The sequence below is a fragment of the Fusarium musae genome, chromosome 2 (genome assembly GCF_019915245.1).
Source record: "Fusarium musae strain F31 chromosome 2, whole genome shotgun sequence".
Lineage (NCBI taxonomy): Eukaryota > Fungi > Ascomycota > Sordariomycetes > Hypocreales > Nectriaceae > Fusarium > Fusarium musae.
Genome location: NC_058388.1, coordinates 374,140 through 399,799, shown reverse-complemented (window position 1 = coordinate 399,799; position 25,660 = coordinate 374,140). Strand labels below are relative to the sequence as shown.

General features: G+C 40.3%; 8 protein-coding genes across 8 annotated transcripts; 3 read left to right on the top strand and 5 right to left on the bottom strand.

The window, feature by feature from the left end:
* Positions 1-152: 152 nt before the first annotated feature.
* Positions 153-896, bottom strand: J7337_002087 (uncharacterized protein; the record flags this gene model as incomplete). Its single annotated transcript, XM_044819820.1, has 1 exon — positions 153-896. The coding sequence occupies one exon, from the start codon at positions 894-896 to the stop codon at positions 153-155; it is 744 nt and encodes a 247-aa protein (XP_044684120.1).
* Positions 897-2,451: 1,555 nt separating this feature from the next.
* Positions 2,452-4,637, bottom strand: J7337_002086 (uncharacterized protein; the record flags this gene model as incomplete). Its single annotated transcript, XM_044819819.1, has 5 exons — positions 2,452-3,539; positions 3,591-3,780; positions 3,834-3,947; positions 3,996-4,460; positions 4,512-4,637. The coding sequence occupies 5 exons, from the start codon at positions 4,635-4,637 to the stop codon at positions 2,452-2,454; spliced, it is 1,983 nt and encodes a 660-aa protein (XP_044684119.1).
* A 705-nt stretch (positions 4,638-5,342) lies between these two features.
* Positions 5,343-6,945, bottom strand: J7337_002085 (uncharacterized protein; the record flags this gene model as incomplete). Its single annotated transcript, XM_044819818.1, has 2 exons — positions 5,343-5,622; positions 5,672-6,945. 2 exons carry the CDS (start codon positions 6,943-6,945, stop codon positions 5,343-5,345), a joined length of 1,554 nt encoding a protein of 517 aa, XP_044684118.1.
* Positions 6,946-15,930: 8,985 nt separating this feature from the next.
* Positions 15,931-16,890, top strand: J7337_002084 (uncharacterized protein; the record flags this gene model as incomplete). The annotated part of the gene is made up of 1 exon (XM_044819817.1): positions 15,931-16,890. The coding sequence occupies one exon, from the start codon at positions 15,931-15,933 to the stop codon at positions 16,888-16,890; it is 960 nt and encodes a 319-aa protein (XP_044684117.1).
* Positions 16,891-17,298: 408 nt separating this feature from the next.
* On the top strand, positions 17,299-18,389 carry J7337_002083 (uncharacterized protein; the record flags this gene model as incomplete). Its single annotated transcript, XM_044819816.1, has 2 exons — positions 17,299-18,178; positions 18,229-18,389. The coding sequence occupies 2 exons, from the start codon at positions 17,299-17,301 to the stop codon at positions 18,387-18,389; spliced, it is 1,041 nt and encodes a 346-aa protein (XP_044684116.1).
* A 246-nt stretch (positions 18,390-18,635) lies between these two features.
* On the bottom strand, positions 18,636-19,417 carry J7337_002082 (uncharacterized protein; the record flags this gene model as incomplete). The annotated part of the gene is made up of 2 exons (XM_044819815.1): positions 18,636-19,086; positions 19,146-19,417. 2 exons carry the CDS (start codon positions 19,415-19,417, stop codon positions 18,636-18,638), a joined length of 723 nt encoding a protein of 240 aa, XP_044684115.1.
* A 2,212-nt stretch (positions 19,418-21,629) lies between these two features.
* Positions 21,630-23,041, top strand: J7337_002081 (uncharacterized protein; the record flags this gene model as incomplete). The annotated part of the gene is made up of 3 exons (XM_044819814.1): positions 21,630-21,838; positions 21,892-22,457; positions 22,506-23,041. The coding sequence occupies 3 exons, from the start codon at positions 21,630-21,632 to the stop codon at positions 23,039-23,041; spliced, it is 1,311 nt and encodes a 436-aa protein (XP_044684114.1).
* Positions 23,042-23,228: 187 nt separating this feature from the next.
* J7337_002080 (uncharacterized protein) lies at positions 23,229-24,742 on the bottom strand (the record flags this gene model as incomplete). The annotated part of the gene is made up of 2 exons (XM_044819813.1): positions 23,229-24,410; positions 24,464-24,742. 2 exons carry the CDS (start codon positions 24,740-24,742, stop codon positions 23,229-23,231), a joined length of 1,461 nt encoding a protein of 486 aa, XP_044684113.1.
* Positions 24,743-25,660: the final 918 nt, after the last annotated feature.

Genomic DNA, 25,660 nt, shown 5'->3' with positions numbered 1-25,660 from the left:
TCAACAACATAGAAATGCCTTTTACTGAACCTTGCCAGTCTTATCACGAGTCCAAATTTAAAGCGCCGAGGGTATTGTCGAAATGAACTCCTTCTGGTCGGAAAATAATAAAAATGGCTGTTTTTTGTGCAGCTAAGGATCAGCCAGTGATCCTACTGCTCGGGGTCCAAGACGTCGACCATGAAGCCATTAATGGACTGACCGCTCTTCAGCTTATACAAAGCTTTCAAGCCCTCGACGTCAGAAGGTTGGATGCCAAAGTCCAAGTCGTTGTGATAATTCATGACCGAGAGAGAATTGCTGCTTCCGATTTGAACTGAATGCGTCTCAGAAGTCGCGGCGAACTCATGTCTCAAACCCAAAACGTGACCAAGCTCATGCTGAAAGACTTTGTCCATGTCCCTGCGATACGGTGTTGTGAAGGCGAGAGGGTATATATACATAGTTGGGTCGAAATGGTCAGGCAAAAATGCACTCGCTAGGACACCGACATTGCCTGCTCTTTTTCCATATTTAAGGACGAAAGTGGCATGTTCGCCTAGTCCAGCTGAGCGAAAGTTGACGGGGATAAGACTGTCATTCCACTGTTGAGCGGCAGAAGCCAAAGCATTGGTAGCAGTCGCCACATGAGCAGGACTAGGGAATGTTCCAATATCGATGGTGTAGGTGACGGTAGACCCGGGTTTCCAAATAGGAATCACAGGCGTCGAGAGCGCATTGACATGTCCCACCTGGACGTCGTGGATGCTCGTCTCTAGATATATCTCGGTGAAGCAAGGATACTTCGGCGGCGCGTTGTAAGAGAGTTGGTCAGTTACGTGATCAACTTGAAAGTCATTCTCAGATGACGTGAAGGGCGATAGCAGCTGAGCTGCAGCGTTGTCTCGGGGCGACATGGCAGGTCTAAGAGTAGGTAGTCTAAATAAACATTTATTACAGGTATAATTCCTGGAAATAAAAAATGGAATAATAATTTGCCGGTGAGTATAATGCACTGTGCAGAATGGCGATAAGGAGACAATGTGTGCTGATGAAGAAAAATAAAAGTCATGAAACAGAGACCATGGTGAAGCTCTTTTATGGGATATGAAGCCGATGTCAGAGGAAAGGGAGAAGAAGAAGGTGTCGCTAAGCCCAGCTGAGCACACTGGACATAGTTCAGCCAATTAGAGAACATTTACTTCTACCCCGTCCCGCCTACGTTATACTGGATGCCACACCAAATGTAAGATACTTCTTCTTACATATTATTTCTATAGCACAGTTAGTACCCAGTTAGCAGGAAGCTAACAAAACAGACCCTTGAGGCCTGTACAACTCCCAATGAGCTGTACGGAGCAAACAATATAGCACTCTCTGATTGGTCAAATTGAACCCACTACGCTTTCCGTAGCTTGATAAGGTCAATCCGACCGCCACCTTCAATTGAAGAAAATAGGGCTCTTTAATCAAGGCTGGAATGCTCGTCGTGACTAGTCTACGCTTTATGTAACATAATGAAGTGCCCAAAGTTTTCGCGATATATCGACGACAAGAGGACGAAAGCTTGTTATATGTTATATATATTCTTATGGTACACGTTGTCCGGAAGTCACTAACGTGTTTCTAAAGCGAGCTCGATACGTCTCGCAAGACATTGATAGTCAGCATCATTCATACATAGCTTAACGACTTCTGCAAGTAAAGTCTCCTTTAGATAACGGTGCAAGCAAAATTACAGAACCCTTTTCTAAAGAAGGATATCATTCAAGCAAGTATCTCCACTTATGCCTCCAAGAGTGACCCAGGAGAAGTTTATAAGGTCCGCTATTCTCTGCGCGTACTTTAAACCAACCTTAGTAGTAATAAAAGTCCTATTTTCAAATACATTGATTCCCAGAGAAAAAGTACTATACTAAAAGATAAACGTTAGCTTATATTTATTAATTAGAAATATATGTTATAGTGCTCCATTTATCGTGAATACTTAATATATATATTTCATACCGCTCTTGGAAAGCTGACTAGCAAAGGTATGTTAGCTAAGTCTGGATAAGTCTGCAAACAAGTCGATAGGTGAGATGTGGTGCAAGCAGGGATATAAATTTATTAAAGAAGTATGGTTTATTAACTACCGAACAATCGTCCAAAAGCTCAGCTTTTGAGATTATCCCTGAACGAAACCAATGCGTTAATTATCAGGATTAATACTCCCGTGTTATATATCTTCCCAGGCGAAGGGAATAGCCTGAGAGCCAACTTTGATTTTGGGTTTCCGAGAGAAAAAATGGAATGATTATTCTAAAGCGACTTATGAATATGCGAGGATCGGACGATGGAGATGAGGTACAGTCAGTCACACTCTCGAAGGATAATGAGACTTGGCTGTTTGGATCATTTACTCTTCAATTCACCATAAACATATTTAAGCGTTTTCTTTCTATCTTAACTCATCAAGGCATTGCGAGCCATCTAGCTAGAGTAAGGCTTTCCCTTCTTGAGGGTCTCAAGAACAGCGACACTAAGGTTGGGAAGCTTGAAGTTGAAAGCACCCTTTCCATCGGCCTTGAGAACAGTCTTCTTAGTATCAACAACATTGTTGCCCTTGTGAGGATCATTGAACGCAAAAGGATCCTTCTCCTTGTTGGTCAGAAGAGTAAGCTCAGCCTGAGCACCGGGCTTGACACCCTTGAAGGACAGAGACACGGGAACGTCAGCGCCCTTGGTGGTGTTATACGCAGCACCCTTCCAGATAAGAGTGCCCTTGTCCTCGTTCTTGCCAGCGACATAGTAGAGAGGGTCGAAGTCGGCGGTGGCGGGGAGAGTATGGGTCATGGGGTGGCCTGCGAAGAGTGACCAGACATACCAGCTGGTGGAGCGGGTGGTCATGGCAGAGTCGGCGGCGAATTGGATCATGGTGATAGCCCACTGCCAACGGTTCTCGTTCTTGAGGATAGGAGCGTAGAATGTTCCGGGAATACGATCGGCGTTGCGCTCATAACCACAGAGAGCGACGGCCTCGCCAACACCAGAGATCCACCAGGGGTAAGGCATAAGGTTACCACTCCAGCCAGTTCCACCGTTGGGGTGGGTAGAAGCAACCTCACCAATGATGTGACCATACTTATTGTTATCAAACAGGTTGAACTCCTCAACAAGAACATCAGGCTCGCGGTAAGGGTGGTAGTCACCGATTCCAGGAGCAGGAATATCGAAACCAGCATCCTTCTTGCCAACGGGGTCAATAGAAGCACCAGAGGAGATGACGGTGAGATCGGGGTGAGCTTTCTTGATAGCCTCGAGGAACATGGGGAAGCGGTACTCCTTGTAAGAGTTCCAGCCAGTGGGATAACCAGCGAGCCAGTCCTCGTTTCCGACTTCAACGTAGGAGAGTCTGAAAGGCTTGGGGTGGCCGAGCTCAGCGCGCTTCTTTCCCCACTTTGAAGTGACGGGACCTCGGATGAATTCGATCTCGTCGAGCGCGTCGTCGATGAGGGGCTGGAGTTGGTCCTTGGGGGTGACGGAGCCGTCGAGGGAGAGGCCAGCGTAGACACCGACAACTGAAATCTGTTAGCATGCACATAACCGTCACTGAATTTTATAGAACCTACTGATTTCAAGGTTCATGTCCTCAGCCCACTGGAGGTACTCCAAGATTCCAAGACCGTGGGTCTGCTGGTAGTTCCAGACACCCTCGAAACCAGGACGGTTGCGGAGAGGTCCGAGGGTATCCTTCCAGTCCCACCAGGTCTTGTTGGTGTTGCCCTCGAGCATGTTACCACCGGGGAAGCGCAGCAGGCTCTTTTCTACAAGTCAGCGACTGTTCACGATACACGTGAGACGGTAAACCTTACGGGGTGGAGACCTTCGAGAGCCTCGGCAAGATCAACTCGAAGACCGTTCTTGCGGCCCTTGTAGGTGGGAGGGAACAAGCTAATGAGGTTGAAGTCAAGAGCTCCATCAGCGCCCTACAAATTGTCAGTATACATCACGTCCCAGTTTTGATTGTTACTCACCTTGGGATCGTAGGTGATAGCAAAAGTGTTGTTGCTGTTAGGGGCATTCTTGTTAGGAGTAAGCACAAACTCATGCTCAACCCACTGCTTCTTGTTGGCCTTAGACTTGACCTTGACGCTGCCAAAGACATCGTCGGTAAGGTTAGATCGCAAAGAAGCTGTAAAGTGGCCCTTGTAAGCGCCCTTAACCCAGAAAGAGCCAGTGTACTTTTGCTTCTTGACATCCATTCCCCAGTAACCCTCGTTGAGGAAACCAATCTCCTTGGCCTTGCCCTTTCCAGGCTTGACGTTCATGGAAACGGGGAGAGCGTCGGAGAGAGGAGTGTCGAGACGGTTGAGGGAGAGCTTAGCATCGTTGATGGGTCTCCAGCCAGATAGAGAAACAGGGTATTTCTTGCTGTACTGGAAAGCACGATTGCGGATGAGCTCAGCGTAGATGCCACCATCACCGGAATTGTTGATATCCTAGCTCCAAGTCAGCATCCCAATCATCGCCAGTGGTGTGTCAATACCAACCTCGTGAAGGAAGCCATATTGGTGACCGCTAGTAGCGTTTCCGCCCTTGCTGTCGACCTTGATGTTGACTGACTCAACAGCCACGAAGCAAGCCGCAGCCGCAAGGATTGAACTGAAGCGAACCATGATGTCAGGGTTTCGATTGACCTTGCCTTGCTGATGAGGTGAGATTTTCAAACACTGCGACGCTGCTTCGGTCTTATATAGTGTAATCCGTCAATTCAGGCACAAACCTGCACAATTCAACCGGCTTAACCAACCCCATTCCGTTCCTGCAGGAAACAAGCGGTCCAATAATTGACAAGATAAGCTTCTCCGCACTTTGACGATCGTATCATGGTCACTGCCGAGGAAGCCATTGACAGTTTGACACCAGTCAACTTTACCCGAACGCGGGGGGACGATCGTGAGAAAAACGGTTAAATTCTGGGGGGTTGATCATGACGTTTACTAAAAACTGTCGATCATGGCTTCGTTTTTCGAGTTGGGGTAAAAATGGCAGGGGTCTTGAGGGGGTAGAAAAATGATTCGTGCGCATGGTAGAAGCTTGTGTGGACCTGAGTCGTATTTTGTCGTGATCTTCATGATTGAACTCGGTGTAGCTCACCAAAACAAGCTTAGCTTTTCCGATTGCACAATTTCCTCTAATTCATCCACGAATTAACGCGATAAATCACAATGGGCCAAGGCGTGTTCACATGATGAGAGGCCGGATAAATGTCACTTGGCTATATCATGTCATGTCATAATCATACTAGCATTCTGCCTTTCTATCGCTATTTCATTTCGTAAAACACATAAAACAATTTGCTTCCATTTTTTATCCCCCAATTAGTCTTCGCTTTGCTCCAGGTGATCGGCCTTTTCCTTGCTTGCGAGGAATTGCTGAGGAGTGTTGCGAGGTCGAGTCTTTGCGAACTTGACCGTTGAGAACACGGAGGGCGATTCCTTGAAGATGAGCTCGATCTCTTCGAGGTTGCGACCCATGGTTTCGGGGAAGAACAAGAAGACCGAGATGGGAACGCATGCGGCGATGACGGCGTACACGATGTAGTACTGCCAGCCGATACTCTCGAGAGCGACGGGGGTGACCATGACGACGATGAAGTTCCTACTGATGTTAATATATGGGGTGATAGACATGAGGAAGGGAAACATACCAGAGCCAGTGGTTACCGGTCGAGATGGAAGACATGGCCATTCGGAGGCGGATGGGAGCAACCTCAGTACAGTACAAGAAGTTGGCGCCCAGGAAACCGATGGGAACAAAGGTGTTATAAAGGTAAATGAAGCAACCGGCAGCAATCATGGCAGGCTTGTTCTCGCTGCCGAAGGAGGTGGTGATAGCGAGGGCGATCATACAGGCTGACATGCCAGCACCACTGATCATGAAGACGGCGCGACGACCGAAACGATCGATGGTGAAGAAAGCGATGAAAGAAGCAAGGAACTTCCAAGTGAGAGCTCCTCCAGTGAGAATCTTGGCAGTCTCGGCGCTCATGCCCAGGTTCTTCTGGAAGAGAACGTTGGCGTAGACGCTGACCAGATTGGAACCACTCATCTGCTGGTAGAACTGAAGGAGGATGCAGAGGATGAAGCGGTACAGGAGCTTATCCTCACCCATCTTGAGCATATCACCCAGACGAGCAGCATTATCGGAAGTTTCTTCGAGGGAGTGCTCAATGCCAGCAACTTCAGCGAGAACCTCAGTGGAGTCAATGGGAAGACCCCGGAGAGCAGCGACGGCGTAACGAGCTTCTTCAGATCGGTTCTTGAGAACGAGCCATCGAGGACTCTCGGGGAAGAAGTAAATGCTGGCTATGAGGATGAGGGAAAAGGCAATGGCGATGGCGATCGGGGGTCTCCATGTAACAGGACCATGGTGAAACTCGAAGAAACCAAGGTTGATCCACGACTCAAGAACGTAACCAAGACAGATGAAAAGGCCCGTCAAGACAACCTGCCGACCGCGGTTCACAGCCGCCGACGTCTCACTCTGCCAAACCGGCACAATGGAACTCAACTGTCCAATACCCAGACCAATAATAACCCGTCCAACAATGAACTGCGCAAGTCCAAAAGACGAAGCCTCGAGGATCTCTCCAATCAAGGAGCAAATCGCCGCAACAAAGATGACATTCCTGCGTCCAAACTTATCACCCGTATACGAGCAACTCAGCGAACCGATCAGGGCACCGATGACAAAGGTCGCGACGACGAAGCCCTGGAGGGTAGATTTGGAGCTCTTGTCAGCGCCGGTGGAGTTGACGGTGTCGATCTCGGGGAACGTCTTGACCCAGTCTTCTTCGGAGAGGAGACCGCCGATGCCAGCTTGGTTGTAACCGAAGAGGACGAAGGAGGGGGCGACGATGGCGGCGATCTGGAGGATGGCGAGGGACTTGCCGCTGACGCCCATATATGTTGGCACGCTCATCTTGGCTTAAGAATTTGGAGAACGGGTTGGGGAAGTGGCCTGGGTTGGAGATTCATTTGGAGGTTCGTGAGCTAGGTTTTATAACAATCTCATCAACCGGGCTAGGGACTCCAGATTTCTGCGGAGCCCCATGGAGAAGACAAGAAAAAACCCCTCGTATGTGGGGATAAGATTTAGTTGATCAAAGCTCATTGTAACAATAATCATGAGATTGCTTTTCTTCCTGCCATGGCCATGTTTCTTCTCACGGTGAGGATTTGGGGTTCATCGGATAATACGGCACGGTCTCTTTTCGGAGGTGCCATTTCGACAGTGGATATCGGGTCCCGCGAAACGGGTCCGTGAGCTCCGCAATCGTCATAGCCCGCGAGTCAGAGAATGCAAAATCTCGCAGCGATAAGGCTCGGAGTAACTGCAATAGGCATTCCTTATCGCCAAGCGATGAGGCTCATGCACGGCATTGGATGGCTGCGGGTCCGGTAGAGACCTGCTGCCCCTGGTCGCGAACGGCAAAAACGGCACCTTCACGATGCTAGCATCTTATTGCCTGCACCAGACGAGAGGTGTTTACGGGAGATTGCGGAGCCTGGTGGGATCATCTACATCGTCTAGAACGTTTTTAATCGACGCTGGTTAAAAGATTAAGCTTCAAATAGTCTTCGGAGTTCAGATTTGAAGAGACGCAGGCCGGGAAGCTTACTGACAGACTGTCCCGATTCGAATCATTCTAGAAAATTTCTAGGGAGAAGCACCGTTGATCTTTTAGTAGTTATAGTAAAGTCAGACTAACCCCCCTAACTTAGGCCAGATAGTCCCCTTACTAGTATAAGAAAAGCAGGTTAAAAAATCTAATATCTAAACTATCCCTTAATTAATCTAATTAGCTATAATTTATAAAACATAGTCTAGCTTTATATCTTTAATTTATAAATTATATTTTCTTTTTTTTTTTATCTTTTTTTCTTTATAATATAGATCTTAAAATAAATTAATAGTATAATATATTTATAATTTATTATTAGTATATTACTTTTATATTTTTTATTCTTTTTTATTTAATTATATTTATATAAATACTTACCTTTATATAATTATTTATATACTTTAAGTATATTATAAGTATTAATAATAAAAGTAAATAGTAACTTTACCTTAAGTAATTTAAGATTATATATATTATTAATATATTACTAATATATTACTAATATATCTTAAGATACTAATATTCTCCTTATCCCTTTTAATAAAGTATTTTACTATATAAAATATAATCCTATTTTAAAGCTAGGTATACTTTATATTAATATAAGTCTTATTACTAATATATTAATAATATTTTATATATTTATTAATAATATATAGCTTTAAAAGTACTTACTATAAAACCTAGTTATTTATATTAAAAACAGTTATTTCTTATAAAATAGTTTATATAGTAAATTAAACCTCTAGATTAGTAATACTTATAGTAATATATTAACTAATCTTAAGTATAAGCGTTTTACTAATAAGTTTTTTTAAATATATTTCTTATATATTAGCTATATATTATAAATACTAACTATTTACTAAAGTATTATATTAAGCTTTTTATTTAAGTAAAGCTTCTAGATAATAATAAATTACTTATACTTAAGGTACCTTATAAAATAGTATAATAAACTATTAATAATATATTATTAATATATAATTAATATATTATATAAAAAAAAGTAATTAAAAATAATAAACCCTTTATTATACTCTCTTAGAAATATAAGGTAGCTATAGCTCTATCTTAAGCTAAAAGTAATATTACTTAAGTTATTATTCCTAATAGCCTAGTAATAGTTTTTATTAAATCTGCCTCTAAAGTTATTAATAATAAAGTAAATTATATATTATTAATATATATTTAATATATTATTAATAGATCCTAGGGTAATATATTTTATAGATTTAATACTAAAGATTATTATATAGCTCTTCCTTTTTAGTTTAAAGATAATAATAAGCTTAAGTATACTAAATTAAAAAGGTATAAGCTTATAAGTTATATTTATTATATTAATAAATAATTACTAATATAATATAATAAAATAAGCTTAAGCCTAAGCTTAAGCTTAAAAAAAAGGCTATTATAAGTTACTATTAATATATTATTAAAGTATAGCTAATATATCTATATAGCCTAAGCTTACCTTACTTAACCCCTTTATACCTATACCTGCCTTACCTAAGCCCTTTATATCTATACCTACCTTACCTATACTCTTTATACCTATACCTACCCCCCCCCCTTCTAAGCTATTTATAACCCTTACTAGCCCTAATAATAAATTAGTAAAAAAGCTAATAATAAAAGAAATAATAATTAAAGCTCTATTAGTAAGTTATTTATAATATATTAGCTATATATTACTAATATATCTAGATCCTTCTTAACCTTAATTATAATAAAATTATAACTAAATAGTTAAAGAAATTAGTAGCTAAAGCTAAATTAGTAAAAGAAGCGCTTACTATTATTAAGCTTAAAGAGAAGTTTAGCTTTAAAAATATCTTATTTAAATTAATAAGTAATTTATAATATATTTTAAATACTTATAAAATATTAACTTACTTTTCTAGATTAATAATATCTTTAATAAGTTAGTTAATAAGCTACTTACTAATATATATATTATAAATATATTACTAATATATTACTAATATACTTAGCTTTTACTTAAAATTATAAAAAATAACTTAAATATAAATAACTTAAATATAAACTTTAATTTCCTTAAATATAAGTTAAGTAAAAAAAGTATTTATAAAAAAAGTAATATAAGTTACTTAATAATTAATAGCTAAATAGTTACTAATATATTATAAGCTAACCTTTATACTATAAAAATAAAATATAAAAAGTCTAAAGGTATAAAGGCTAATAAAAATACCTACTTTAGCTATAGTAAGTATAGGTATAATAGTAAGTCCTTAATATTATATTAATAATATATTATTAATATATCTTAAATAAATATATATTAAATTAACTTAATTAAAGCTATAATATTTAGAAATAGTATATTAATTTTACTTTACTATACCTTAAAAAAAAAGAAATTAAAAAGGCCTAAAATATAAAAGTTACTATTACTAAGTAATTACTAATATATAAGTAATATATTATAAAGTAATATATTATAAATAATTTAATAGTTTAGTAATAAAGTAAAAATTTTTTAAAGGTAATATTAATTTAAATAATAGTTTAATAATTTAATATTAATATATTAGTAATATATTAATAACTATTTTTAATTAAATTTACTTTTTAAGTATTTTTATCTTTAGTATTACTATAAGTAATATAGCTTTATATTTATAATCTTATTACTATATCTAGTTTTAATAAGTATTTAAATTATTTTTAATAGTAAATAATTAGTATTATATTAATAATATATTATATATATCTTTTTTATTTTTATACCTAGGCTTAAAGTTTTTCTAACTTTAATTCTATAATTACTATTCTTTCCTTTTATATTTAATACTTTATAATAAAGGTATTTATTACCTTAAGGCTTTAATACTATAGTATACTAAAGTTACTAAGTAAATAATTAATATTATATTATAAATATATTATATATATATTATATATTATAAAACTTTAGATAATATAATAAAGGTTATTTTTAGTAAAAAGGATTATAAGGGTAATTACTATTTAATATATTAAAGTATTTAGTTATTTTAAATAAGAAAGTTACTTTTTAAATTAAAGCTTTAATTTAATTTATAGCCTTTATTATATAAAGGTTAGTAATATATTATAAATATATTTATAATAACTTATAGTTTCTTTAGTTATTTTACTATTATTTATTAGTAATAGTATTATTAAGGTAGCTAATTAAAGCCTTATAGTTAATATAGGTAAGATATTAATTAATTAACTTAAGATCCTTAATAGTATTACTAAAGTATATATATTAAATATATAATATATAGGTAATATATTAAGACTTTACTTTATAATAACTTTAATAAGTAATAAGTATTACTTACTTTTTTAATATAATTTATTATAAAGCTCTTTAATAATATTACTATTTTTATTAAGCTTTTACTATTATAATTAAGTTATTAATAAATATAAGTAATTTAACCTTACTATAATAATTAGATTTTGCTTATAAGTAACTTACTCTTTAATATAAGGATAACCTAAAGAATATATAAGCTATATAAAATGTATTATTAATATATTAATATTATATAAGTTAAAAGAGTATTATAAATCTTTTAATAGATTACCTTACTCTTAGCTAATAGAAGTAATATTATTAAGTAGTATAGATTAATATTACCTAAAAGTCCTTATTATTTTAATTCTTAATTTATATATATATAATTAGTTATTTATTATAAATATATTTCTAATATAATTTAAATACTTACTTATACTTTTTTTAAAGTAAATTAAATAAAGATATATATAATATTTAATATAAAATTACTAATTACTTAAAGAAATTAGATTAATATTAGTAAGGTAGTTACTAAAACCTATAAAATATATTTAGTATATCTTTATAATATACTTATAATATATACTAATAATATTTCCCTAGTTTTAATTAACTATTATATTATAAATACTAGCTTTATAATTATTTATATATTGCTATTAAACCTTAATATTATACTTTAATTAAAGGAATTTAAATATATACTTATATATATTTTTATATATAATTATAGACTAGTAATTTATAATAGCTTATATAAAGGGAATAGCTTATTAATATATTAGTAATATATTAGTAAGGTATTATAAAAAACTTATATATATTTACTTACTTGCTTTACTAGCCTTAGATTACTTTTTTATCTTTTAAACTAGTAATATACTTATAGTTTATATCTACTTAAAATAATATAATCTTATTTTTATAAAATACCTCTATTTATTACTTATAAAAATATACTATAAGATAATTAGGGCTATTATTAAAATAAATCTTAATATACTATAATTTATTAGTAATATAGCTATAATATATTAGCTATAACTTACTAATTTACTATTTATATAATAGTTTATATAATATTTATATCTAAGATTAAATTAAAATTACTTTATAAAAAAGTATATAATTATATAGTAATAAAGTAGCTTTTATAACTTACTATAATTTATAAAGCTTTTATAAATAAATATTAAGGACTTTTTATTATAATAATTAAGTAAGTTTTTAATATTAGTAGATTATAGCTATTAGTCTATTAAAAGTATATTAGTAATAGATTATTAATTAACTATTAATATATATATAATATACTTAGTTCTAGTCTAAGACTTTATAATATAGCCTTAAAGTTTACTTTAAGTTAAGTAAGAATCCTTAAAAGGGGCAGTAGCAGGTATTTATATTTACTATATAAAGTAAGAATAATATAAGGCTTATTAATATTAGTAAGTATCTATATTTTAAATTCTATTTTATATTATATATACTTTATTAAGCTAGGACTAAATAGAATATATTTAAAATCTAATAGTAATATATTAGTAATATATTATAAATATAATTACTATTTATTATTAAGATACTTATTATACTTTTTTTATTTTTAAGTAGCTATATTAATAGTAGTATAATAAGAGGTTAGGTTTAGTATATTTAGTTAAAGGGGATTTAGGTAATTCTTAAATATTAACTTATACTTTTAAAAGTTATTAGGGATAATTATATATTAATACCTATTTTAATACTTATAGTTATAGTATTAAATACTTTACTAATAAAATCTACTAATTAATTAAAGTAATCTATTAACTATATATTAATAATATATTAATAATTTACTTAGTAAAGACTTACTTTAATCTTTAATTTATAAAATTAAAGTTAGTATATTCCTATTTAACTACTAATTATATTTTTATATATAAGAAAGGTATTATAATTATTAATAATAGTAGAAATCTATTTAAATATATTAGTAATATATTATATTTTAATAAATAATATATACTTAACTGCTTTTTTTTTAAAATCTGCTTTAATATTAGCCTTATTAATAGATATATATATTTCTTAATAATAATATATAACCTTAAAGTACTTAAACTCTTATAGCTACTTATTAATATATATATAGGCCTTAATGCCTATATATTAATATTTTTAATATAAGTATTCTATATTTTATAAAAAAGCTAAGTATATAGTAAGTTAAGAAAAACTACTTTTTATATAAATAGTATTATAAAGAATCTAATATATATTAGTAATATATAAGTAATATATAGTTAATAACCTATTAATTTACTTAAATAGTCTTTTTACCTTTTTACCTTTTAAGCTTACTTACTTAATAATATAGGTAATACTATTTATTATACTTATAGGCTATACTAGTATAGTCTTTATAAATATAAAACTCTTTACTTTAATTATATTTTCCTTATTACTATATTTACTTAAGTTAAAAGGGTTTAATAATATAAGTATATATATATTAAGTTATTTATATATATTAAATATATTTTAAATATATTAGTAATATATTTAAGGGGTATTAGCTATTAAAAATATATATAAGATATTTCCTTTTTAAAAATATTAAGGTCTTTAAGTTAAAGTAATTATTATAAGGCTTATATTTTATTATATATAATTATATTATTTTTAATAAAATCTAATATATTTTACTTTAATAAGGTAGTTTTAAAGCTTAAAAAGATATTAAAAAGTAGTATATTTATTATATATTTATATTATATATAATTTACTAATAAAGTATAAATTAATATAATAAAAAAGGTAAAAAAAAGGAAAATAAAAGGTCTTAAAAAAGAGGGCTTTAAGCTAGACTATACTTTATAAATTATAGCTAATTAGATTAATTAAAAGATAGTCTAGATATTAGATTTTCTAACCTGCTTTTTTTATACTAGTAAGGGGACTATCTGGCCTAAGTTAGGGGGGGTTAGTCTGACTTTACTATATCTATATCTTTTATACTGTAGCGCTCTTGGCCGATCCGTTGTCCGGTATTCGAGCGCTTATGTAAGATCAGCAAATGACGTCTTTTAATCGAGGTAAACCATCTGATTTAGCACGTTGAAAGTAGTATAGAGTATGTAATAGAGCGACGAGAGAGATATCGGGGAACTTGATATCTCTGACCAATTACACAAACATCATTTATAAATTTATGGGAAAAGGACCCTTTACCTCCACGGGGAATCTCAAACTAAAAGTAAATACTCCGTTATGGGTATTTCTAGTCTACCCCATATCACTTGCTCAACAAAAATTCTCTTAATGCTTCGTTGATCCACAGTCGTGAAATGTCTCCAGTTTAGATGACTCGTAAAATCTGGAGCCTCAAGCCCCCATGGCCCGCTCAACGTTACATATGCTCAACGGCATTACTTTATAAGAACGGCGCCGGGACCGGTTTTGTTCGTGAGATGTGATGAGCTTGGACCTTTGATGTGACCGCGAGATTCGCGTATTACATATCGGTGCGATTGCCCACATCACGAGATGAGGCTGGAAGCAGATGTGGTGTTTCTGTGCGGCCGAGAGTATCGCCTGTACATATCCGAGTTGCTGTACTAATTACAGCGTCGACTTTGCATGCATTGAGGTTGTTCTTCGGTGGCATTTATGGATGTGAATAGTACGATGATGATGGAGTTCGGACATAATATAGTATCTCCATATGTTGATGAATTGGCCCGTAACGTTTGCAAATGAGATTGAATTCCAGTCAAGACATAAAAAGTCGAATTGAGGCTCCGTAAGTAATTGACGGTAGCTTCTGACAATCATGGCTCAATCTGTGAACTGCAAAATGCGGGGATAAGCACCATGAGAGATCATACTTTATGGTTGCGAATAAGCATAGATTATCTTGGTTAAACCTCAGAAAGGTCTCTCAGCAGCACAAGGTTCATAAGATAGAATTATTTAACATAAACTGGAAAATGATATCTGCCAGCATCTCCTACCCTGAAGCATATCCAGCTAAAAACCAATGCTATTTCAATTCTTATCCTTATCCTTATCCTTATCCTTATCATCTTCAGATTCCAAGCTCTTATCATTATCGATTGTGTCACCTTATCGATTAGATAGCTGAGATGTGGCGCTCACTTGTGCCAAGCCACAATGGCAATACCCAAATGCTGAACAGCTTGGATCAATTTGGCGACATGACACCAAAAGACGTGAGAACGGTTTCTGAAGTTGATAACGGTTACAATGGATGTCATAAAGATGAATCAATAGAAAGAGAGAAGTGAGAATGCGAGACATTTCAGGAGGCCGGAAAGGTCGAGCAGTGCAGAGCAGTGGTCGGCGTCCGCGGACCTGTACACCAATGGCCTATTATCCGGCTTGTCCAAGGGCACTGGAAACGTCAGTCGCACAGGTACTCACTCTGGAAGCCTGATACGGATCATGCATGGTTTCTTCTTTACCAGACTATTCAATCTTCGCACACTAGAACAGTTGAGAACTGGAGTGAATCCAATAGACCCCATTTACGATAAACAATAATAAGAAAAGCTAGAGGAAATCATATATAAATCGCTTCTCCGCAACGGCTTGATATAGAAGCTATTCAAAGGATTGGCAGCTGATATATGGGTAGGAAGTCGACAGTGCCCGCGGGTAGCGAAGCTCCGTGCCCGCGGACCTCCTCGTTCCACAAGATATCAGCTGAACTGGCCAGGCTTCTTTAGACTCAAGCAATCCATCCCAAGAGCCAGTAGGAACAGCATAAATGTCATTTTCCAACTCCATTTTATTAGCTCTCTGTTTCCCGAGGTGCCGAGGCATCTAGCTTTAAAGTTTGCGGGGTAGCGCCTGAATCTTTAAAGGTTTAACCGTCCCAAGCAAATCGCAGATCAATCAAAGTCAATCACGCTCCGACCCTAGATTCACGAAACTTAATCTTCTCTCGACTCATTCACATCAACGCGCCTGTCAAATGCCTTCTATATCAGCCTCCGTAGTCGCTCTTCTCATAAAATGGTTCCGCGCAAACAAGGCCGCTCAAGAAGATGAAGAGGCGACGCGTCAGGACATTCAAAACACCTACACCCGACCGCAAGACCATCGCCCTCCCAGCAGTCTCGGCTCAAACATCACCATTGATCGCGTCGATGTACAGGAATGGCCTTTATACAAGATATCCACAACAAACTCTCAGAGTAAGAGTCAGCACCGCAAGGCCCTTCTTTACATTCATGGCGGATCGTTCTATAAGGAGATATATCCCCAGCATTGGAAACTAGCCGCGCAGATTGTTAGTGAGACGGATCTGGACGTCTTGATACCGATTTATCCGCTGGTCCCGAGACCAGTGGCCACAGCGCAGAAGCTTGCCGATGGGTTTGTCGATATCTGTCGTTTATCGAAGCAGCCTATCGTGAGCATCGCGGGTGATTCAGCAGGCGGTACACTCGCTCTATCAACGACTCTCCATCTTCGAGACACAGCGCCAGACCTATTCGAAAAACTACGCTCTTTGATTCTGATAGCGCCTCTTCTCGACTGTGCAGTCGACCATCCCGAAGCCCTCCGTCTCGCCAAGATAGATTTCTGGCTTGGTGTAACGGGTCTCCGCATCTCAGGCAAGATGTTTGCAGGAGACTTACCAATAAAGCATCCCCTCGTCAGCCCGCTATACGGCGACATGGATAAACTTCCACCGTTACTGATGTTTGGTGGCCCAATGGATCTGCTCTGTGCTGATGCTAGACGTTTAAAGTCCAAGTTGCTGGGCGAAGACGTGGATGAGGCTCCGGAGGGGAGTGTCGAGACGGATCGGCTTGTGTATGTTGAGAAGGAGGGGATGCTTCATGTCTGGCCTCTACTCCCGCATAGTGAGGGTGCAGAGGGACGAAAGATGATTAGTTCTTTTGTGAATAAGCATTTAGAGCGATAGAAGGCTTTTGGGAGTGGCCAAATTTTATGTCGCCAAGCCAATGTTATAAGTCACATCCGAAAGTCCTTTTGGTAAAAGCCCATAAGCCGCAAGGTTTGTCAGCCGGTTTTCGTAAGCATCTTGCATCTGAACCAATTAGATCTTCTGTAGCCCATTAATTTTTAAGCATATCAATTTTACTCATCGATCCTACAGAAGTGTCAGCGAATAGTTGCAGTGGTCAAGACCCACCTCCCCAAAGGAGCATCCGGAGCTTGAAAACCATGGCTGGAGGTATGTCATTGCCTGCAAAGCTATGCAGTGAGATGATATATTGACTTCGGTATAAATAGGGGGAACAATGGATGGCGATCAGACTCACCACTTGGTTCATTAATTGCTTCATTGTTTCTTGAGATATCGGTGAAGATGCGCTTCTTTCAACTCGCTCTAGCCTCATTGGCCTCCGTCGGAGCAGCGACTTCATCCTTCGATACTTGGGCTCACGGCCGAGTTGCTCTGCAAGACGTGAGCATTCATTTCCGCTACGCCGGCTCAGGACCGCCTCTTCTTCTCGTCCACGGAAATCCCCAGCACAGTCTTTCATGGCAATTTATCGGCCCCATCCTGGCTCAGAACTACACCGTCATTGCTCCCGATAACCGAGGCGCTGGTGATTCTAGTGTTCCACCCGATGGAAACTACACAGCCGCTGCATCAGCAGAAGATCTAAAAGGCGTCTTGGATTTCTTGAACGTCACCTCCGCGTATGTCTTTGCGCATGACAAAGGTGTCGGGATGGCAACGGCACTGGCGATCAAGTATCCAGATCTCGTCAAGAGACTTGCTCTGGCTGAGTATGTTCTCCCCGGCTTCACCTACGAACAATCATCCAACCCAGCGCCGTTCTGGGATCTCTATCAGAACTGGCAGTTGGCTTTCTTCCAAGTCCCTGATCTCGCCGAGTTTCTCATGTCAGGCAAGGAAAAGCAATTCTTGCAATGGTATTTCTACCACGGGAGTTACTCTGGCGTTGAGAGTTTTAGCGAAGAAACAGTCAACAGATATACGAGCAGTATCTCGAAGCCAGGGTTTTTGAGAGCCATGCTTGGACCGTTCTCAAGTTCAACTGTTTACCAAGATGGGAATTTCTTCAAGGCTGCGTTGAATGAGAGTCGATTGAGCGTGCCGCTTCTTGGTATGGGTGGGGAGGCGAGTTTGGGATTGAAGTCGGTTCTAAAACAAACCTTTGAACCCGTTTCATCTGAACTTGAGATTGACGTCATTCCGAAAGCTGGACACTGGGTTGGTGAGTTTTCCTACTGACACTGATAAAGGATCTAGCTGATTGATGAGCAGCGGACGAGAATCCTAAATGGACTGCGAAGAGAGTGGCCAAGTTCTTTGGTGACGATGATGATAGCCTGTCAAAGGTTGACTTGGGGTACTTGGATGATTTGGTTACACTGGACGTTGGGTTTTATGGTACCAGGAGGAACTTTGCGCTGGGCACTCAGTAAGCAATCTGGGCTGTTCGGATGGTCATCAAAACCTTGGCGCCGGCATAGGTTTAACGGTTCATGGACAAGCCACAATGATTCCGTACGTTTGAATGAAGCCGATACGCGAATAGGGAATTAGAGTCACAAGATCACAATCGGCATAAATACGTCGTATGTAAATACTCTCAAAATAGATACAAGAACGTTGCACCTGGCAACTCCTACACTCAATCTCATATATACTTCATCATAACCAGCCCAAGCTTACTTCTTGACAGCACATCCAATGCGCTTAGAGTCAATAGCAATGTCGTCAAACCAGAAAGTGTTGACAGCACCGCTATAGGACTCCCAACCAAAGTAAACACCCTGAACCTTGGGCTTAGGCTTGCTCCTGGCCCAGCCGTTGGCATAAGAGCTGGGAGCCTCGGGCTTGTAGACAAGACCGTGCACGGGGTTGTCGTTGAGCCAAGTGGCGATGGTACCATCGGGGGAGAGGTGGTACTCGAGGCACTGCCAGGTGTTGGCGGGGATGCTCTTTGACGCGGCGATACCGTCGGGGGAAAGGTCGGGAAGAGTGGCGTCGTCGGACTCGTGGTTGTACATCATGATCTTGCTCTGGCCGCCGATGCGGAGATGCTTGCCCTTGCCCTGTGTAGCGTCAGGCATAGTGATGAAAGTGACGTGTGAGTCATCAAAAGCCTTGGCAGTCTTCCTACAGTCACAAAAGTTGATCAGTAGCTATTCTCTTGGCATGTTCAGCTAGCAACTTACATCCAAGTTCGGACGTAGACGTGACCCTCGGGAACAGCATCAGTTCCAAAGAACTTGTGTCCGCAGAAACCATTGGGTCCACCAGTGACCTTGATAGAGTTCTTTCCACTATGCGCGGTAGTCTTATCAAGCTCGACACTGCCGCCCTGATCGCAATCAGGCGCATAGGTCGGCCAAGCGACCTTATCCCAACCGCTCTCGAAATCCTCAGCGACCTGGCCGAGGGCGAGGGGCAGCACGGAGAGTGCAGCAAGAGCAACTTGACGAAGCATGACGGGGTGAAAAAAAAAAGGTATACGAGAATTGAAGTATAGACTGAAAGAAGTGAAGTGAAGAGCCAAGATGCCAAGAACGAAAGGAAGATGCGAGATCTATATATGAGCTGAGCTGAAAGTGAGAGACGGACGATATTAGGGACTGAAGCCTGAAACAGGGCGGTTCTCTCGCTTGAGGCTGTCATTGGCCGTGCAGGGGGTGTTGCGGTTAGTTCGGAATCGAGAGCCCGCAATTTCCTTGTCGGGCCATGAGGTGAAACCTAAGACGAGCATGACGGGAATTCTTCCGTGGAAGGGGTGTGAAACAATCTATTTATCCGTCTTTTGACTGGATGATTTTTCAGGGTTAATCGGTATTATACATATTTAATCATATCGCTTCATGCATTTTTCGGATCAAGATGACCGTCGAGCCGATGATATGTAGTATAGGAAGTGGCTTGGCGGAGCATATAGAACATCACTACCAGGATTGGGTTAAGTCGATGACTAAAGAGATTCGGATGAAGCCGCGAGATACTCAAAATGGAAAAGGAAGTTTTCTGTTCGGAAGTAGTCTTGCTCTATTTACTACAGACGTCTAACGCCTAAATGCAAACCTGACTATGGGAACCTCCGCCAGGTTATAGCTTGCCTAAATAGAACAGAAAACTAAGCAACTCGTTTGCTTTACCTTTGCTCCAAGGTTGAGGCAGCTTTCAACCACTCACCTCATGGCTCTATCACAGGAATTCACCGACTTAACTTCATACACAGGAAAACGCCAAAGAACTCAAACACGAATCTTCCTGGCACCATAGATCCGCGCAATATCTCTCGGAGGGTTAGGTAGCATGATTCCGATTGATGAAATCACCATTGCCATCATAGTAGTCAGACCTTGACAACAGTGACGTGTACAGCTCCGGAACCATCTCCCGCCTCTACTAATTTGCCCTATCGGTGTCGTAGATATGACGGCGTTTGTTTTTGCCGTTGCATCGGTAGTCGACTGTACAGTGCTGGTTCTCGTCGCTCTTATTGGTGTGCCATCCATTCACGACGCTTGCTTTAGTTAGCATTACCAGGAGCTTGCTCTGCGGCGTGGCTGACTACAACCAGTCGCTTTGCCCGACCATTTGTTTATGTTTGGCCGTTATACATGCTTTCCCGAATCGAATGTGGCCTTGGTATTGCCCATGTTTGCCAAGGATGCGGTGATATTGACAAGTGCAGTTTGCGTATATCTCTGGGTATATCAGTCTATTCCAAAGTCGAGATGGTGCAGAAATTCCGAGGGAGTTTGGTGCTGGGAAAATCAGAGGTGATGACCCAGAAGCTAGGACTGTGATTGAACGGACAGAAAAAGATAGCTCTGTCTGAGGAATTCTGTTCGTGCTAATTAAGCCACTGTTATTTTCATGTTCAGCAATCATATCTTGTGTTCGATTGAATTCCAATACGCGTGGCCTTGCGCCAGTGTCTATTTCCCAAACATACCCCATGCTTCACGCTGATTCGGAACAAAATTTACTGTCAGAGGAATCATGTGGGTGGTTCACTAAATACATGCAATATAGAAGGCTTTCTGCCTGTGGCTGAACAGTCCTCTGTGTCATGGCCAAGCCGATGCATTGATGTCAAAGCGCGAACAAAGAAAATCACCAACCACAGGCAGAACAACACAATCCGTAGGGAGCTACTCTGATTCAATGCAGGTGGTTGCTGCGTCCAGTAGCCCTGCAGGTCGAGACAAAGAATGTTGCGTCACCTCATAGTCCAAACATCAAACGGTGCCTCTGATTGGCTTCCTTTGTGTCTTTATCAGCCATACTGGCTCTTTCATACTGATGGGCTCAAGAGCGATTGGTATGATTTCAGTTGCGGCTGTTCACATAACCTAGTCATTCCATTCTTTTCTGTTCCTAAAACCTTTGCCTGTCAGCAGCAATCAACACACTGTGCGACCACTTTGTTGGCTGTTTTGTTGAACCATACTGGAACAGACCAAAAAAAGTGTTTCATCTGGTACTCTATGGATTTGATCTTTTGCTTCGCAGTCGCTTCACTGTCAGGACAGCCCATCGGTGTCTACTGCCCTCCAAAATATATAAAGCCACCTGCACCTTTCTCCAGCTTCTAGTCATTCATCCTTCTCCATACCCAACTTCACAACACTTCCACAAGATCAACCAAAAGTCAAAACTGCTGTACCCTACCTACTACAACCATGACTGACTCTCCCCCACCTACCCCAACCGCCCCTTTCAAACAGAGGTTGAAGAACTGTATCTCACCTGGCGAGTATCCTGATGCTTACCGGCCTGGAGGCTATCATCCGATTGACCTGGGAGATACTCTTAACGATGGCCAGTACAAGGTCATTCGAAAGCTTGGAGACGGATGTTTCTCCATCGTCTGGCTCGCCCATGACTTGATGTAAGTTAATTATCCTCCATTCACTACTGGCCGCTTGCTAAAACTATTGATAGAAACGCGCGATATGTAGCCCTGAAGATCCTTGTCTCGGATGAGACAGAACAGTCCCAGGAAGTAGAGATTTTACAACATCTTGCCAAGGTCGCTCCCCTCGAATCATCGCAGCGGACCACGCAGCTTCTCGCCGAATTTGAACATAAAGGCCCCAACGGTACACATAAATGCCTTGTCTTCGAACCCATGGGACCGTCTGTCAATCAAATGCTTCTGGAACTTGCCTACGGAGGGACCAAGTGGCCAAGTGAGGTAAAGTATCCGCCCCAGACGGCGAAGCGCATCCTCCGAGACTCATTGAAAGGGTTGGCGTTTCTTCATAAGCATGGTATCGCCCACGCAGACTTTCAACCTGGAAATATGCTATTCTCGCTCAACAACATCGATTCCTGTGACGAAGCAACCCTACGTCAGAAGGAAACGCCGAACGAGCGCTATCGTATCAAGAGAATTGATGGCAAGAAAGACAGATGGGCACCCAAATATCTGTGGACTGCAGAGCCGCTAACGGACTACACGAGTATTGACGAAAACCTCAAAATTAAACTAGCTGACATGGGCGGCGGTAAGTCCATTTTCCCTCTTCAGATGAGTCTAGGCTAACAGTTAATAGCATACTTCCTCAACGACCCTCCCAAGGACTCGATAGTTCCTCGTGCCCTTCGCGCCCCAGAGCTAGTCCTCAAAGGAGAAATCGACAAGACCCAGGATATCTGGAGCTTCGGGTGTCTTGTTTTCGAATTGTTCGCCGGAAGGCCTCTCTTCTACGTATTTGGTGGCTCAGCCGAAGACGATCCTTCCTTGCTAGATGACGAATATCTTCTTGAGATCGTGGATAGTCTTGGTCCACTTCCCGATGAGCTTTACAGCCACTGGAAGACCTCTTCGCGCTATTACACCCAGGATAGGACTAAGTACAATTGTATGATCGGTGGTGTTCCTGAGGGTGAGGAGCCGCTTATGCTAGAACAATGTTCCATGGAACAAGCCTTCCACGAGAAGAGTCCCGAACTGACAGAGGAGGAGGCGCAGGAGGTCAAGACACTCGTCCGATGGATCCTTCAGTACGATCCGGCCAAGAGACCCTCGGCTGAGGAGATCCTCCGTCATCCATGGTTTGCGGAAGACTCAACTGAGCAGGCAGAGTAAGATTGGCACTGGTGGTAGTTTACTAGTTCGGGGAGCTTGGGAAAGGGAAAGGGAGAATTGGTAAGTATTTTAGATTGAGGAATTCGATCAGTAGATAGATGAAATTATTGATTTCTGTTTTGATTTGCGAACTATATGATTATTCTTACCAACACAACTTTAACCCAGCGTGAAGCACCATGACCTTCTAGTTCTTTGGCTTCTTGAAAGCATCCTTGGTAAGCTTAACAACGAAAGCACCCCGCTCAATAGTGTTGATGAAGATGTATCCCGACTTGAAGTAAGCATAAGAAGACCAAGTTCCGACAAAAGCAACAGTGCCACCACCGGGAAGAGCATCATCCTCGGGGTAGATGTCAAACCAAGCGGCTTCGTAAACACCAGCACCGGTAGGGTCTTGAGGAATGGAGCGGCCATCGAGGACGCGGAGACCAGCGCCGTAGTGAGACTGGTAGATGTAGTTGTTGATGACGTACTGGTTGTGGTCGATGGACTTGGTGGGGTGCTTGAAAACACCGGTCTGCTTAGGGTTCTCAAGATCACGGATGTCCCAGATGAAAGTAACGGGGTAACCGTCAGAGCCAGGGCCCTTACCATCACGCTCATCGAGTTCGTCGTCCAAGACGAGGAATTCTTGGTTTTGAGTGTCGAGAACCCAGCCTTGATGAGTGTAAGAAGCACCCTCGTAAGAGATCTTGGAGATGATATTGGTGACATTAGCCTTGTCAGTGACATCGTATATAGTCAGAGTATCTTCGTTATATCCGTAGCAGATATCACGGCCCTGGTAGCGCTTATCAGGACCACGATAAACAAGACACTGCGCATCGTGGACGTATCCATCGCCCTTGGCGCACCCAAGAGACTCCGGGTTAGAGGGATCAGTAAGATCGAAAAAGTTAAGTCCAGAGAGACAATTGGGGTCAGTGCGCGGCTGAGCACCAACAGCAACACCATACTTCAACTCCTCATTGACAACAACATTGTGAGCCCGACCAACAGGCAGCAGAGCAGAAAAGTGGCTGGTGAGATCTTTCTTCGCGTCAAAGACAACAGGGCTCTTGGGGTTGATCTTGAGAAGCTTCTTCATGTCAAAGATCTGAATACCGTGACCGACGGCTTCGGATCCGATGATGACGTAGTTCTTGTACGTGCGGATCTCGCGCCACTGGGAGGGGACAGAGTACTCGGGCAGACGACCGAGATAGACGAGCTGTCCCTTCTTGGTGATTTCTGCGAACGCAGTGCCGTCGTACTGACCGATAGCGACGAACTCACGTCCGGTATCGGAAGTCCATCCCCACGAGGACGAGCCTCGACCGCCGGTGCTACCCAGCGCAGCATGACTCAAGAACGAGTAAAGATCAGCCTAGAGACTCGTTAGACAGTGTAACTAGTTGTTATACGAGGGGTGATACTAACGTTGTGGCAGGCAAAGGTGTTGTTGGCATCACCCTTGATAGCCTCTGCGTAACCGTCGACACACTTTGTGTAGCCGAGCTTGGGATACTGCTCGCTGGCGAAAGCACCAGCGGCCTCTTGCTTCGCCCAGACAGCCTGCTTGCTGGCCATGAGCTTGTTGTGCACCTCGCCTGAGTCGTATAGCCTAGCGGCCTTCTCCTCGTTGACCTTGATCTCCTTGGCGGCGATGTAGGAGGTCATAGCGGCGAGGGCGCCGAGGAGGAGAGTGGACTTGACCATCATGAAAGATTGGGGATGATAGTTGGGGATGGAGTGAAAGGAGCAACATGTTGGACGAGGAAAGGTGCCTTTTATGTATCATCTGGCGGTATTGCTATCTAGGGATGCAGCCTGGAATATTTGTAGATCACGTATACCGGCAATCCTACCATAAGCGATCACCGCCGGAGGGTCAATGCACATTCGCGCCTCGCGATCTCCCCATCACCAATCATATTCTCCCCAGCGTTGCACCGAAACCATTATCTCAACTTGGCGATAGTGACGGCATTTGTTGTGCACCCCAGATCTGGAAGGTGTCTACCGCACACCCGCTCTGTTATCAGAACCTTCACTGCAACTCTGCACAGAGAATGTCTTGCAAAAGTTCTAGCACGCTGAAGCTCATTGGATACAAGGTATATCTTTCGCCATGCTTGGCGGGGAGTGTGCCAGTCCTAGTTCGGCAGGTAAGTTAAGCTTAATGGATTTACTTCTTTTCTCGGACATAGAGCCGATGGGTTCTTTTTTTAAAATCTTATCGTAAGGTTAAAGACGCAATGTGACCCTAGAGCAGGCTTGACGGGGGATGATTGGAGGAATCGTTACGGCGATTGAATTGATAGGGGATTAATGCCGATCACAGATCCAAGCTTGCTTTTTTGCTCCGTGGTTATCTATGCTTAAGTTATGGTTTAGGCTACTATTTGAAGCGCTTGCTATTGTATTATGGTGGACTATAGCAGGTGCAGTATCTCTAATGGTCTTGGTACCAGACAATAGTAATGATTCATGTGCGTGGACTTGATTTTCTGAAGAACACACACACTAATGGGCTCAATGACTTGAGAATCCAACTTCTCGTACTTCTCGGTTGCGTAATTCGTCGCAACACCATGAACTAGCTCACAGTCAATTTCACCCAAAACCTTGCCTATT